This window comes from Macaca mulatta, chromosome 17 (assembly GCF_049350105.2).
Source record: "Macaca mulatta isolate MMU2019108-1 chromosome 17, T2T-MMU8v2.0, whole genome shotgun sequence".
Classification (NCBI taxonomy): domain Eukaryota; kingdom Metazoa; phylum Chordata; class Mammalia; order Primates; family Cercopithecidae; genus Macaca; species Macaca mulatta.
Window position 1 is genome coordinate 9,234,452 of NC_133422.1, and position 15,690 is coordinate 9,250,141.

General features: G+C 40.8%; 1 protein-coding gene across 3 annotated transcripts in view; it reads left to right on the plus strand.

The window, feature by feature from the left end:
• MTUS2 (microtubule associated scaffold protein 2) overlaps window positions 1-15,690 on the plus strand; it is a 429,611-nt gene that overhangs the window by 261,152 nt on the left and 152,769 nt on the right. For all 3 annotated transcript variants that reach the window (XM_015120815.3, XM_028837647.2, XM_077974143.1), the window contains one exon: window positions 7,102-7,200. In XM_015120815.3, the coding sequence (XP_014976301.3) occupies window positions 7,102-7,200 (99 nt within the window). The remainder of the gene's footprint in view (window positions 1-7,101; window positions 7,201-15,690) is intronic.

The following is a 15,690-nucleotide window of genomic DNA, read 5'->3' on the forward strand; positions in this document are numbered from 1 at the left end:
CAGTGAATGTATTGGGCTTGGGGGGGGGGGAATTTACAAAGCTTTTACACATATATATATATATTTCAAAAACCACTTGTTCACTCTTCTATCCTTACCTTTTCATAATTTTCAGAATGTATTATCCCTTAGTCTTATCCAGGTAATAATTAGGCTTCACTAGGCCTCTATTTGAGTACAGAAACCTCCCTATTCTCACTTAAATTCCCAGCTACAATCTCTGCCTTCATGCATGCAGTGCCTGGATGTTGAAATGGAACAAAGCTTAAATAGGTTAAAATCCACCTTCCCAATATAGCCCAATATTCAGATTGTTTCTCCTATTAACTCTCCTGCGTCAATATCAGATATTCCTCTTAATATTTAAAAAATTACTATTAGCAGCTGAAAACTGATTTCCTTTCCTCTAGTCCTTGCATCTAACTCTCCTGAGTTCGCTCTCACTCGCTCTCTCTCTCGGTGTCTCTCTCTCCTGTCTCTCTTTAGTTTATAACTCATCCAGGTGTCTCTTTTATTCTGTATATTCTTATCTAGATACGTTTCCTTTCTTCATTCTATCCAATCCCTATGAATCCTACCTTGAAATGTTGCCATTCAATTCGTCTTACAAATGGCTTCAGAATCTATATTTTCTGATTGCATCATTCATGTTTTCTATTCACCTCCTTCCGGTTGCACTGGAGTGATAATCATCACTTGCATTATGGCCACCTTTGCTTTTCCCTCTTCTTGCTTCGCTCCATCTGCATCTGCAGTCCTCGTGTTCGCTGCATGGGAGCTGATCTGTGGGGCCAGGGCAGGGTCAACCCCGTGACATGTGCTTTCACAGGCATGTGGAGGGAGAACCTTAGATAGTTGGGGGATAAAGTCTGTTGCTGTATATACTTCTTTATCCTTTCTGTTTCTTATCTTTTCTTACTTACATTGAGATTTACTTTCAGGAATTTGCAGCCTATTGTATGTGAGATTAAGAGCCTATAAAAATGTTTTAGGTTTTTTTTTTTTTTTTTGATGTGCTGACTTCTTTTTATTAAAAAAGTATATAGCTATTCTCTTAAATCTTTTTTTCCCATTTAGATGTGCTCAGTGAGGATCCTGAATTAGCTGTTGTCACTTGTTATTTCTTTCTTTTTTTTTTTCTTTTTGAGATGACAGCCTCGTCCTCAGAGTGAGCCATTATTCTTGTTTATGTTCAGGGACTCAGGGGACTAATAGAGACCAAGCAGTTAGTGACTTTCTGGTGAGTAAGAAGAGTTTCCTCATTTTTTAAAATCTGTAATTGACACATCAAGCCATCATTCTTGATTGGGCAGCTTTAGGGCCAAGTCATGTTTTCATGGGTCCTGTGCAGTTTGTCTGTCTTTTCAGCATTTGTAATAAACAAGTTGTAAGTCACTTTTATGATGTCTGGTTCAGGAATAAATTACACAATGGTGCTTCTGCCAGCTGTTGTGGAAGCCACTGATACCATTGTGGAAAGTCCTTGTCCGTGGGAGAAAATGAGCTTTTACACTATTCTTCTCTTTTCTGAGACACTCTCTGTGGATTGCTAGGCAGCACCCATCCCTGTAGGCTTTTGAGGTGCTTCTTGCTACACTATGACGAAACAGTCTAGGACCATCTGGGTTTGTAGTGATTGGCATTGGGTGAATATGATCAGTGCCAGTATTTCAAGTTAAACTTACAGCCTTCTCTTCTGAGACCAGACTGAGGCTGGCATTTCTTTCCCTCCTGCTGCCTTCTTCCTTCCCGGCAGAAGCCCCAGTGCTCTGGCGTTTGTGTACAAACATTCTTTCATGGAGCTCTGAATCTCAGTGTAGAGAAGGCACATGAGGAGCAGTTTTGACCAACATATGGCCCCATGAGAGAAGAGCATGTGCATTTATTGATTAAGGAGCTATTTTCTCTGGCCGGCATTATATTATCCAGGTCTTGTTTGGTGTCATGTTAGAGAAACCTAATTCAAATTGCCTTGGGCAACAAGAAAGCAAAAGGGCAGAGGGATTTGGGGCTCACAGAACTGAGAGGTTCTGGAGGTCATGCTGACGTGAGGCATGACTGTCCCCGGGGGGTACTTCAACTGCAGCGGCAGGAATACATGTCCATCTCCCGGCCCCTCGTTCTCCACTCGTGGCCTCATCCTCAGAAAGGCTCTCCCCACATGAGAACAAAGATGGTCAGCAGCTGCTCCAGGCCTATATCCTGCCAGCTTCGGCATCTCTCAAAAGGAGAATTTTTTCCTAGTAATTCCAGCAAAATTCTCGAGTTAGGACTGTCATCGTCCCAACTCACATCTTGTTTCATTCTCAAGCCAGGATACTGCGTAACACCAGAGCGGTGCGAGCTCTTATCTGGCAGGCCTGTGTCATACGCCCCCTCCAGGCCCTGGTCCCTCAGCCCCCTACTCTGACCACATGAAACAAGAGGAGGCAAGGGTCGATTCCCCAAAGGTCAGCAGGGGTGCTGTTCAAAGGAGCTACTGAGGCCTAGCACGAGATGCCCGCTAGCTTTAGCAGCACAGAGCCTGCACTCAGGGAAAGAGATCAGGGAAAGCTGAGTCGGGTCTAAGGAAATACTGCTATTCAAGAAGGGTCAAAAAAAATAAGGAAAAGCTTCATAAATAAGTATCAGGGACTCTGGGGATTAATAGATACCAAGCAGTTGGTGAGTTTTTGGTGAGTAAAGAGTTTCCTCGTTGAGCCATTCAGTTAGACAGGGAAGCTGTAGTATGCTGAGTACTGACCCCCGAATATGTCCATGTATGGATCACCAGAACTTGTCATTGTTACCTTATAGGGCAAAAGGGACTTTGCATGAAGTTCGGAATGTTGAGATGGGAAGATTATCCTGGATTACCCAGATAGAGACAATGTCATCACAAACATCCTTGTAAGAGAGAGGCAGGAGGAATTAGAAAGACGTGATGCAGGAAGCAGGGATTGGAGTGATTGCTTTCAAGATGGAAGAAGGGGCCACTAGCCAAGGAATGAAGGAAGCCACGAGAGGCAAACAAGGCAAGGAAATGGACTCTCCCCTGGAGAGTCTAGAAGCCACCAGCCTGGCCAACACCTTGGCTTCAGCCCAGTGAGACTGATTTCAGACTTCTGACCTCCAGAACTGGAAGGGAATAAACGTGTGTTGTCTTAAACTCCTAAGTGGTAATTTGTTACAGTGGTAATGGGAAAACTAAAACAGAAGGAGCTGAAATTGAAGATGACCTGGAGTGGGCCAGGCAGACCAGGGAGAGGCTGAGCACTCGGCCTCCGTGAACAGCACAGGCTGAGACACCCGGGGTCACATGGAAACAGCAGGGGCACCTGGCAGAGGACAGGAGATCCTGGTGGGTGCTTTCCCCACACCACAGCGTTGGGACTTCATTCTGAAGCCCAGGGTAAGCTTTGGAAAGGTTTTAACAGTAAAATCACGGGATCTTGTTAAAGGCTTAAGGTTTTTCTGGCAGTGCTAAGGAGGGTGAGTTAGGTAAAGATTCAGAGATTAAGGCACAAGACGGAGAAATTACTGAAGAGAAGTTTGTAGTTGTACCAGCAAGACATGATGAGGACTGAGCTGAGGTACAAAGTGAGAATGAATCAGGGGCCAGACTTAGGAGCTACTGAAGGTCAGAAAGATCTCGTGACTGCTAGATATGGTACGATGGAGAAGAAGACTGGTTTCTGGTTTCAGTGACTGGGAGGACAATTGACTAGGAAACAAAGTACAGGACAGAGAATGGGTTTAAGAAGAAGCTAACCAGCTCCATTTGGGGAACAATGGTTTTTGTCATCTAATAGATAAGGAGTAATGTCTATTTGGCAACTGAAAACAGGTCTGGATCCCAGGAGAGATACCTGGGCCCACCTGGATTGGAAATCACAGATATGGTCATCAGTGTATGTAAGTCGGTGATGTGAGCCTGTTGAGTGGATAAGCTCACTCAGAAGACTGGGCAGGAGAAGGTGGAGGCTGCACTGGGAATACCTTGTTCCAGGTCTAAGGAAAGAAGACAGAGTAACCAAGAAGGCTGAGAAGACAGAGTAACCAAGAAGGCTGAGACAATGGCCGGGGGACAGTAGGAAAACATGAGACCAAAGACCGCACTAGCATTTCTAGACACTCAGAGATCTCGTCGAGTGAATGAAAGCTTACCGTGTATTTAGAAGACATTTATGCTGAGTCTAGATTGTAAAAAAAAAATGGCAAGAAGAACAGAAGGTCTTGATTCATCACTGTAATTATCTGTGCCATCAATAATTCCCGGACCATACAAGAGTTCTCCAGGTGGCCTTGTGTTCCTGTGGTAAAGTTTGCCAGCAAAGGAAGGGTGAAACTTTCGGTTTGAGTTATTGCTATAGGATTGCTTGGATAAGACTTCTCTCTCCTTATCCTTTTATGGATCAGACAAATTAGTTTCATTACTGGTTTGGTTTCTCTCCTTTTCTTTTTGCTTATTAGTTATTATACAAGTAATGTGTGATGATTACAAAATATGGAACTAATGCAGAAGCATATTAAAATAAAAAGTAAAAACTCCTAAATCCTACTGCTTAGAAGTAACCACTATTAAAAGTTTGGTGCCTGTCTTTCAGATATTTTTACTTACTTGTAAGCATAATACAGGTGACATTTTGTGTTATAAAAATGGGATGATTCCATGCATGCTGTTCAACTAACTTTTTAATTTATCATGGACAGCTTTCCATGCCAGTACAATACAGAGCTATGATATCCTTTTTAATGGCTGCATAGTAGTCCCCGGTTTGAATATACCACAGTTCATATAATTTATGTTATACATGTTATAATTTATGTTTTTGCATACTTTTAGAAGTGTTTCAAAGAGAGATTTATACAAATGGAATTGCAGGGTCCAAACTATCAATATTTGCATTTTTGATACAATACAATTTGTACTCCATGAAAGCTGAATGGAAAATGCTGAAAGGCTACATAAATAATCATATTTAGTTTCCCTTTCAGCACAAAACATTAGGTTTAGGGCAGATTTGGGGACTTTAATATTTCCCTTCTCAGCTTTCAGGAGTCTCGGTGTCTTTCCATATTTGTTTATACCTAAAACCAAAGCCAAGTGAAGGAAGAGAATGGGGAGCTTAGCCATATAGTAGGTACCCTGAGGGGTCCCTGTGACTTCAGCAGAGTGCAGTGACTGGGCTTTCCAGACCTGGAAGGTGCAGCCTTCTGTGAGCCCTGAAATGCCTGGGCAAACCTGCCTGGAAAGAAGCCCAGAGGAGAGCAGGAGTTGGAGGGGCACACACTGAGGGGCCACCCTATCTGGGTCAAAGTTTGTGTTCTAGTGGGGAAGACAGACACTAAGCAAACAGGTGAGGATACAGTAGATTGTTGGGCAGTGACAAATGCTGTGAGGAAGAATGAAGTGGGTGAAGAGGAAACTGGCAGGTGGTGAGAGGGCCACATTAGCTGGAGCACCAGGCGTGGTGAGGAGACGTGGCTGTGCTGAGACTTCCTGAATGGATGGATAAGCCATGCTTAAGGGCTAGAGAAAGAATATTCTGTGCAGAGGAACTCAAGCCACAGGAGGAAGAATGGCATGTTTGGGGACCAACAAGGCTGGCATTGTGGCTGGCAGATGTGGGCAGGGACAGTGACAGTGTCTTTGAGGTCATCTGGGGCTGCACCATCTGATATGGTGGCACATATCATAATTAAATGATTGCTTAATTAAATGAATCGATTAAATGATTGAGACTTCAGTGTCAGTAGGGCATGAGGCATGTTGGAAGAGCTGTTCTCAGACACTGTTTGTTGGGAATATGAATTAGTGGATCCTTTTGTTGGACGATTGGACTTTGCATAGCAACACTGCAAAAGAGCAGACTCAATCCAGCAAAAGCAATTCTGTGTATTTGTCCTCTGAAGATCCTGGTCTGTGTGTACCAAGAAACAAGTATAAGAGTGTTTATTACAGCACATGAAGCTATTTCATTAGCTAAACTTGTAACCATCTAAATGCTCATCCATAAGACCATGGGGAACTGAATTACAGTATGTCTTTGCCCATCTGTATGATGTGGCTCTTTTTTAAAAATCTATAAATACACTGATAAGAAAAAGATCTCCAAAAATGTGGGTAGGTAAAAAGAAGTTACAATGTTTAGTCCACATATTTAACTAGTAGCTGTATTTGTATATGTGTGTACTTTTATAAATACCTAGAAAAAAATCTGGGAGAATAAACACAAAACTGCTAGCAGCAGTTACCGCTGGAAAGAAGAGTGAGGTCTCAGGGTTTGGGGGTGAGCGTGGGGGTGACATTCATGGTCTGCATCTAAGGAACCACAGCAAGCTTTGTTTTTGAAATGACCTAACAGTGCGCTGAAGCCAAGGCAGGTTTGGGTTAATCTAGGTCTGTGTGATTTCGCTAATCTCCCATCCACTGCTCTTTGACTTTCTGACAAAGGAGATGTGAAGGTGAGCACTGTGCCTAGAACACAAAGGAGAAGCTGCACTGTGCCCCGGGTATCGCTGGACACAATGTGAGGAGCGTCCACATGTTTTTGCTGGACCAGCTCTGGCAGCAAGTTCCACGAAGGCTCAGCTGTAGCCAAGAGAGCTAAAAGGCTGTCTAGGTCACCTCTGTGGACCCGCTGCATGGAAATTAATTAGAGTTGGACCATGTCCCCTGTGGCTTGGCTCCAGGTGATGCGAAAGTTATTAGCAGCTATATGCAGCTACAGCATCCTTCCCCATCTTCTGAAAATTTGTTTCGGCAGAGACAGGCAGGCAGACTAAGTTGGTGGCTGAGGACAGTAAAATTTTAATTCCCAGATAGTTTGGTCAGGGTCATTAGGGTGGCAGTGACTTTCAGAGAAGGGCATGTTTTTCATCAAATCGGAGACAGCAGTGTCCTTACTCCTCCCCTGACCACTCAAAACTAAATTCTTTTTCCTATAAACAAGTGTGTCATTCCTCAAGCACAGGGGGTGGTGACCATAGCAACAAATCACCCAAATATTTCTTTTGTTGATCTGTTTGACTTTTGTGAAGCCACCCTTTCCACAATTTCTGTTGCCGTTTCAATTTTAACTAGCTTACCTTCTATTTCTCTTCTCCAACTATGCATAGGAACAAAGAAAGACACTCAGAAAGATCAAGATACGAATAAACCTGCTGTTTCATCTCCTAAGAGAGTAGCAGCTTCAGCCACCAAGCTTCATTCACCAGGTATGTAGGAAATATGATGTGTTACTTGGGGAGATGACTTGAACTTGGAATTTATCTTATTCAGATGTCATTAATGGAGCAATGCCAGCCCATGTGATTTACATGATTGTTCCAGAGCTTGACATACATATGCTGATGTTTTCTGACTCTAGATGAAATGAATCAACTGTTCACATCATTTTATCTTGAAAAAACAAGATGCTATGCTACGTTTAACTGGGAGGATCTTCTCCGTGTAGGGGTATCTGCTATTCCAATAGCATGTAGAAATCATTTACAATTGAAAAATAGACTTTAAAGATCCAACCTCAAGAAATAATATTGTCTAAAAGGAAGAAGAACAGAGATAAGGGGTATCAAATGATTTGTTAGTCTGTCAATGAGGAAACCATTTATTTGCATTTATTCAGATATGAACAAACTACATAAGGTTACTTGAAAGTCAAAAATTGTTTAATATGAATATTCCTGGCCAGGTGTGGTGGCTCATGCCTGTAATCCCAGCGCTTTGGGAGGCCAAGGGGGGCGGATCACTTGAGGTCAGGAGTTCCAGACCAGCCTAGCCAATATGGCAAAACCCTGTCTCTACTAAAAATACAAAAATTAGCCAGGTATGGTGGCTTTCGCCTGTAGTTCCAGCTACTTGGGAGGCTGAGGCAGGAGAATCACTTGAACTTGAGAGGTGGAGGTCGCAGTGAGCCGAGATCACGCCACTGCACTCCAACCTGAGTGACAGAGCAAGACTTCATCTCAAAAAAAAGAAAAAGAAAAGAATATTCCTGTTGTAAGACGTTCCTGCCATTGTAGAACAGTATGCAATGCAACCTCAAAACATTTTCTTTAAGCCCAAAAATGGTGGCCTTAATAGCAGCTAATGTTTGAGCTCTGACTGCGTGCCAGGTACTGTCCTGTGCTCTTTAAATATGTTAATTGATTTAATGTCCACAATAACTCTGTGAGACAGGTTGTGTTATCGCCCCTCTCTTTACATGTGAGGAAACTGAGGCACAGACATTTCATTAATTTGCCCAAAGTCACAGGTAATAAGTAGTGGAGCCTTGGTTTTAACCTAAGCAATCTGTATTCCAGACTTGCATTGTTAGTTGCTACACTGTTAACCCAAAAGCATGGAGAATAGAGAACTTACTAAAATTGCTGATTAATTAAAAATTTATGGAAAATAGATTAAAGCTGTAAATGTGAAGGACAGGAGACAAAGCCTGGTAGTTGGGTGAGAGATCAGATCTGAGGACCCTGCATAAATCTGGAATTTCTAAAGGGCAACACTTTGGAAGGAAAAGAAAATTCACCCTGCAGGAGACTGGCCGACCACAGCTCCAGCTCTGTGGGAAGCCGAGGATTTTTTTGAGGATTGTTGCATCTATGTTTGTCAGGGAAATTGGTTGTAATTTTCTTTTTATTTATGATGTTCTTTCCTGGTTTTAGTATTAGGGTGATACTGGCTTTATAGAATGATTTAGGGAGGATTCCCTCTTTCTCTGTCTTTTGAATTCGTGTCAATAGGATTGGTACCAGTTCTTCTTTCAATGTCACATAGAAATCAACTGTGAATTCGTCTGGTCCTGGACTTTTTCTTGTTGGCAATTTTTTTTATGATCATTTCAATCTTGCTTCTTATTACTGGTCTGTTTGGAGTTTTAATTTCTTCCTGGTTTAATCTAGGAAGGATGTATATTTCCAGGAATTTATTTATCTCCTCTAGGTTTTCTGTGTTTTTCATGTAAAGGTGTTCATAGTAGCTTGGAATGATCTGTTGTATTTTTGTGGTATCAGTTATAGTATTTCCTGTTTTGTTTCTAATCAAGTTTATTTGGATCTTCCCTCTTCTTTTCTTGATTCATCTTGCTAATGGTCTATCAATTTTGTTTATCTTTTCAAAGAACCAGGTTTTTATTTCATTTATCTTTTGTATTATTTTTGTCTTTCAGTTTTCTTTAATTCTGCTCTGATCTTTGTTACTTCTTTTCTTCTGCTGGGTTTCAGTTTGGTTAGTTTTTGTTTCTCTAGTTTCTCGAGGTGTGACCTTAGACTGTCTGTTTGTCCTCTTTCAGCTTTTCAATGCAGGCATTTAATGCTCCAAACTTTCTTTCCTCTTAGAACTGGTTTAGTTGTATCCCAAAGGTTTTAATAAGTTGTATCACTGTTATCATTCAGTTCAAATAATTTTTTAATTTCCATTTTGATTTCATTGTTGACCCAACGGTCATTCAAGAGCAGGTCATTTAATTTCCATGTATTTGCATGGTTTTGAGGGTTCCTTTTGGAGTTGATTTCCATTTTTATTCCACTGTGGTTTGAGAGAGTACTTGATATAATTTCGATTTCCTGAAATTTATTGAGACTTCTTTTGTGGCCTATTCTGTGGTCTGTCTTGGAGGATGTTCCACGTGCTGATGAATGTACATTCTGCAGTTGTTGGGTAGAATGTTCTGTAAATATCCACAAACTACGTTTTATCTAGGATATAGTTGAAGTCCATTGTTACTTTGTTGAGTTTCTGTCCTGATGACCTGTCTGGTGCTGTCAGTGGGGTACTGAAGTCTCCCACTATTATTGTGTTGCAGTCTATGTCATTTTTTCAGGTCTAATAGTAAATGGTTTATAAATTTGGGAGCTCCAGTGTTAGGTGTATATACATTTAGTGTTGTGATATTTTCCTGTTGGACGAGTCCTTTTGTCATTATATAATGTTCCTCTTTGTCTTTTTTAACATTTTGCTTTAAAGTCTGTTTTGTCTGATATAACACTAGCTACTCCTGCTCACTTTTGGTATCCATTTGCATGGAATATCTTTTTCCACCCCTCTACCTTAAGTTTATGTGAGTCCTTATGTGTTGTTAGATGAGTCTCTTGAAGACAGCAGATACTTGGTTGGTGAATTCTTATCCATTCTTCCATTCTGTATCTTTTAAGTGGAACATTTAGGCCATTTACATTCAATGTCAGTATTGAGATGTGAGGTACTATTCTATTCATCATGCTGGTTGTTGCCTGAATACCTTGTTGTTGTTGTTTTTGTCATTGTGTTATTGTTTTATACATCCCGTGAGATTCATGCTTTAAGGTGGTTCTATTTTGATGTGTTTTGAGAATTTGTTTCAAGATTTACAACTCCTTTTAGCAGATCTTGTAGTGCTGCCTGGTAGTGGCAAATTCTCTCAACATGTTTGTCTGAAAAAAGACTGTATCTTTCTTTCATTTATGAAGCATAATTTCATTGGATAAAAAACTCATGGCTAACAATTGTTTTGTTTAAGAAGGCTAAAGGTAGGACCCCAATCCCTTCTGGCTTGTAGGGTTTCTGCTGAAAAATTTGCTGTTAATCGGATAGATTTTCCTTTATAAACTACTTGATACTTTTTCCTGACAACTTTTAAGGTTCTTTCGTTTGTCGTCACTTTAGATAACCTGATGACTAGGTGCCTAGGCAATGATCTTTTTGTAATAAATTTCCTGGGTGTTCTTTGAGCTTCTTGTATTCAGCTATCTAGATCTCTAGCAAGACCAGGGAAGTTTTCCTTGATTATTCCCTCAAATTTGTTTTCCAAAGTTTCAGATTTCTTTCCTTTCTCAGAAACACCAATTTTTCTTAGATTTGGTCATTTAACATAATCCCAAACTTCTTGGAGGTTTTATTCATTTTTTAAAATTATTTTTTCTTTGTCTTTGTTGAATTGGGTTAATTCAAAAGTCTTGTTTTTCAGCTCTGAATTCCTTTCTTCTGCTTGTTTGATTCTATTGGTGACACTTTCCAGTGTATTTTGCATTTATCTAAGTGTGTCCTTCGTTTTGAGAAGTCGTGATTGTTTTTTATTTATTTATGCTATCTGTTACTCTGGAGATTTTTTTCATCCATACCCTGTAACTTTTTTTTTTTAAGTTGGTATTCACCTTTCTTTGGTGCCTCCATGTGTAGCTTCATACTCAAACTTCTGAATTATTTTTCTGGCAATTCAGAGATTTCTTCTTGGTTTGGCTCAATTGCTAGTGAGCTAGTGTGATCTTTTGGGGGTGTTAAAGAATCTTGTTTTGTCATATTACCGGAATTGTTTTTCTGGTTCCTTATCATTTGGGTAGCCTATGTTGGAGGGAAGATCTGTGGCTCAAGGGCTATTGTTCAGATTCTTTTGTCACACGGGGTGCTCCCTTAATGTGGTGTTCTCCTCCCTTCCTCTAGGAATAGGACTTCCTAAGAGCCGAACTGTAGCTATTGTTATATTTGTTCTGGGTCTAGCCACCCAGCTGAGCTACCAGGCTCCAGGCTGGTACTGGGGAGTGTCTGCAAAGAGTCCTGTGATATCATGTGTCTTAAGGTCTGTCAGCCGTGAGTAACGAGCACCTGCTCCAGTGGAGGTAGCAGGGGAGTGAAATGGACTCTGAGAGGGTCCTCGGTTGTAGTTTTGTTTAGTACACTGGCTTAGTGTTGGTTGACCTCCAGCCAGGAGGCGGCACTTTCAAGAGAGCCTCAGCTGCAGTAGTGTAGGGAGGATACGAGCTTGCCCTAATGCCACTGGATGATAAGTATTTGGTTTCTTAGGTGGTGGGCAGGGCCCTGGAACTCCCAAGAGATTGTGTTATTTGTCTTTAGCTACCAGGGTGGGTAGAGAAAGACAATCAGGTGGGGGCAGATTTAGGCATGTCTGGGCTCAGACTCTCCTTGGTAGAGGGGGCTCCCTGGGGCTGTTGTGCAGGATGGGGGTGTGGTTTCAAGCCAATGGAATTATGTTCCCAGGGGCATTATGGCTGCCTCTGCTGGGTCACGCAGGTCGCCAGGGGGAAAGCTGGCAGTGACAGGCCTTACAAGGCCAGTGTCACTCCCACATGTCCCCCCAACAGCACAAGAGGGACATGCCCCAGGCTAAAAGCCTCCCTGCTGAGAAAGCAAGCGGGACATTCAGGTTTCTTGCCTCCCCACCTGTAGCGGCTTCTGTGCTCCTATCCGTACTCCCAGATCACCTCCTCTCCAGACTCTGTCCAGGAAACTGCGCAAATTGTTTTAAAGTTCAGCTGGAAGTTTCCTTCTCCCTGTGATCTTTCCCCAGTTCCACTGGCACCCCTCCCCCAAGAACCCCTGAGAGACAAAGGCAGAAATGGCTTCCCTGGGGTTCAAGAGTGCCCACAGGACTCTTCCACTGCTTCCCCTACCCTTATATTTTGCTCAGCTCTCTAAATTTGTCTTAGCTCCCGATAAGGTCAAATCCTTCTCCCGTGATCTGGTGCTTCAGGCTCCCCAGTGAGGACGTGTGTTTGGGGACAGTCGTTCCCCTGTCACACTTCGGACACTCATAGTGTTTCAGCTGTGTCATGCAGCCTGCAGCAACAAGCCACCTCTTTCAAAGGGTCTGTGGATTCTCTCAGCTTTCCTGGTGTGTTCTTCAGTAGTTCTTGGACCAAAAGTTCCCAGTGTGTCTCCACAAGCTGCTCTGTCCATCTGAGTGGGAGCCGTAGGTTAGTCCTGCCTCCCGTCTGCCATTTTCCCTGACTTTCTGATTTCTGTTCTTTTTACTCTTCTTCTGCTTATACTGGGTTTAATTAGCTGATGTCATTGGTTGGAGGTCTTTTGTTAATTATGTATGTGTTTAATACAGTAAATCTCTCTGTACAAGTTGCTTTAGTCATAGTCCACACATTTTGACACATTCGGTTTTCATCTTCATTGAGTTCAAAATATTTTCAGATTTCCCTTTTGGATTTCTTCTTTGGTCCATGATTATTTGGAAGTGTATTGTTTAGTTTGCACATATTTGGGGACCTCTCAGGGATCTTTCTGTTATTGATCTCTAATTTGTAATTCTAATTTGGTTGGAGAACATACTTTGGATGATTCAAAAAAAAAAAAACCACAAACCTATTCCTCCCGTCACAGCACCTCTGACACCACACATGTGAGGTTTCCACACCAAGCGATTCTCTACTTCTCTGTGGACACCACCCGAGTGTCCTACAATTTGATTCAAGTATAACACTAATTACCCAGAGTTAGCACAGGCCACACAGGTTAAGGGCTCAATCTCACAAGACTGACCCTCACTTTAGGTGCCAACTAAAAGTAGTAGGTGTGTATGTGACCCACACTTCTGTCTGACCTGACTACAAATTGGAGGTTCTCACAATCTTCTCCTTAAGTTGAATAATTTATTATAACAACTCACAGAAATCAGGGAAACATCTCAGTTATTTACCAGTTTATTATAAAGGATATGATGAAGGATACAGATGAAGAGTTGGATGAGGAGGTACATAGAGTCAGGTCCAGAGTGCAGGAGCTTGTGTCCCACAGAGAGAGGGCGCTCCACCATGTTGATACCTGGATGCATTCACCAACCCAGAAGTCCTCCGAATCCTATACTTCAGGAGTTTTGATAAGGCTTCATCACACAGACATGACTGATTCTTAACTCAGTCTCCAGCCGCGGAGGAAGGGGAGAGAGGGAGCTGGAAGTTTCAAGCTTCTAATCATGGCTTGGTCTTTCTGGTGACCAGTCCCTATCCTGAAACTATCCAGGAGCCACCAAGAGAAGCTGTCATTAGAGCAAATAATGCTTCTGTTACCCAGGAAATTCCAAGGGATTTAGGAGCTCTGTGTCAGAAACTGGGATCAAAACCAAATGTTAGAACAAAAGATTCTTCTAGCACTCATATCACTCAGCAAAGTACAAGGGTTTTAGGAACTCTGTGTCAGAAATTGGGGGCAGAGACCAAATATATATTTCTTATTATGTCACAGATGACTCGAATCCTTTTAAATTTATTGAGCCTTGTTTTAAGACCCACAACAAGATCTACCTTGGTAAACATTTCATGCATACTTAAAAAAACAGCGTCTACTCTGCTGTTTCTGTGTGGAGTGTTCTACAAATCTCATAGGTCAGGTTGGCTGAAGCATTGTCAAGTATTCTATACCCTCACTGATTTTCTCTCTACCTGTTCTTTCAGTAGATGAGAGAGGGCTTGAAATCTCAGACTGTAATTGCAGATTTGTCTGTTTCCATTGTCAACTTTATCAGCCTTTCCTCCATATATTCTGAATCAGCTCTATAAGGTATATAAAGTTTTAGTTTATCACTTTGATGAATTGGCCACTTTATCATTATGAAATGAACTTCTTTATCCCTGGTAATAATTTTTTCCTTGAAATCTACTTTTTTCATTGTTAATAGAGCCACTCCAGCTTTCTGTTATTTTCAGCGTGGTATAATCTTTCCGTACTAACCTTTTCATCTATTTTTCTATTTATTTTTAAGTAGGCTTCTTATAGGCCTCATGTAATTAGATCTTACGTTTTTATCCAATCTGCAATCTCTGCCTTTCATATACATCTGATGTTATTACTGATGTAATTGAGATTAAATCTACCATCTTGCCATATTTTCTATTTAACCCATATGTTCTTTCTTTTCTTTTCCCTCTTTTACTGCCTTCTTTTGGCATTGGAAAGTTTTTTATGATTCCGTTTATCTCCTTTGTTCATGTATTAGCTATCTGTCTCTTATTTTTGTGTTCTCAGTGGTTGTTTTATCCAGTGGATGTTTCATGATATATGTCATTAGCTTTCAACATTCTAGCTTCAAGTGACATTATATCACTTTGTACATGATGTAAGAATGTTATAACAGCATATTTCCATCTCTCTCCTGGCATTTGTGCTATTGTTATTAGATATTTTACTTCTACATATATTATGAACCTATACTACATTGTTATTATTATTGATTATCAACACTCAGTTTTCTTTTAAAGAAATTTAAATAATAAAAGTCTTTTGAGTTACTCATTTAATTGCCATTTTTAGTATTTTTTATTTCTTTGTGTAGATCCACATTTCTATCTGGTATCATTTTTCTTCTGTCTGAAGGACTTCCTTTAACATTTATTGTAGTGGAGGTTTGCTGGTGGTGAATTCTTTTGGATTTTGTTCACCTGTGCTTTTGATAAATATTTTTGCTTTGTTCCGAATCCAAGTTGGTATTTTTTTCTTTGAATATTTAAAGATGCTGTTTTGTTTGTGTCTATCTTGAATGATGTCTAGTGGAAAATCTGCTGTTATTCTTATCTTTGGGTCTTTGTACATAATGTGTCTTTTTTCTGGCTGCTTTAAAGATGTTCTCTTTTTCATGGGTTTTGATCAGTTTAATTACAATATTCCTTGTTGTTGTTTTCTTCGTGTTTTTGTGCTTGAAGTTTGTTGAGATTTTTGGATCTGTTTTTATAGTTTTCATCAAATTTGCGGTGTTTTGCCCATTTTTTTTTCAAATATTTTCAGTCCTAGTTCTTCCTCTTCAGGGACTCCAATTACACATATATTAGGCTTCTTGAAGTTGCCCTACAGCTCCTGTTCAAAGTGATATTCTGTTCATTTCTCTGAGTATTTCTTCTCTCTGTGTTTCATTCTGGATAGTTTCGATTGCTATATCTTCACTACTTTTCCTTTCCCTTTCTTTTTCGTAAAATAACATTTATTTATTAACT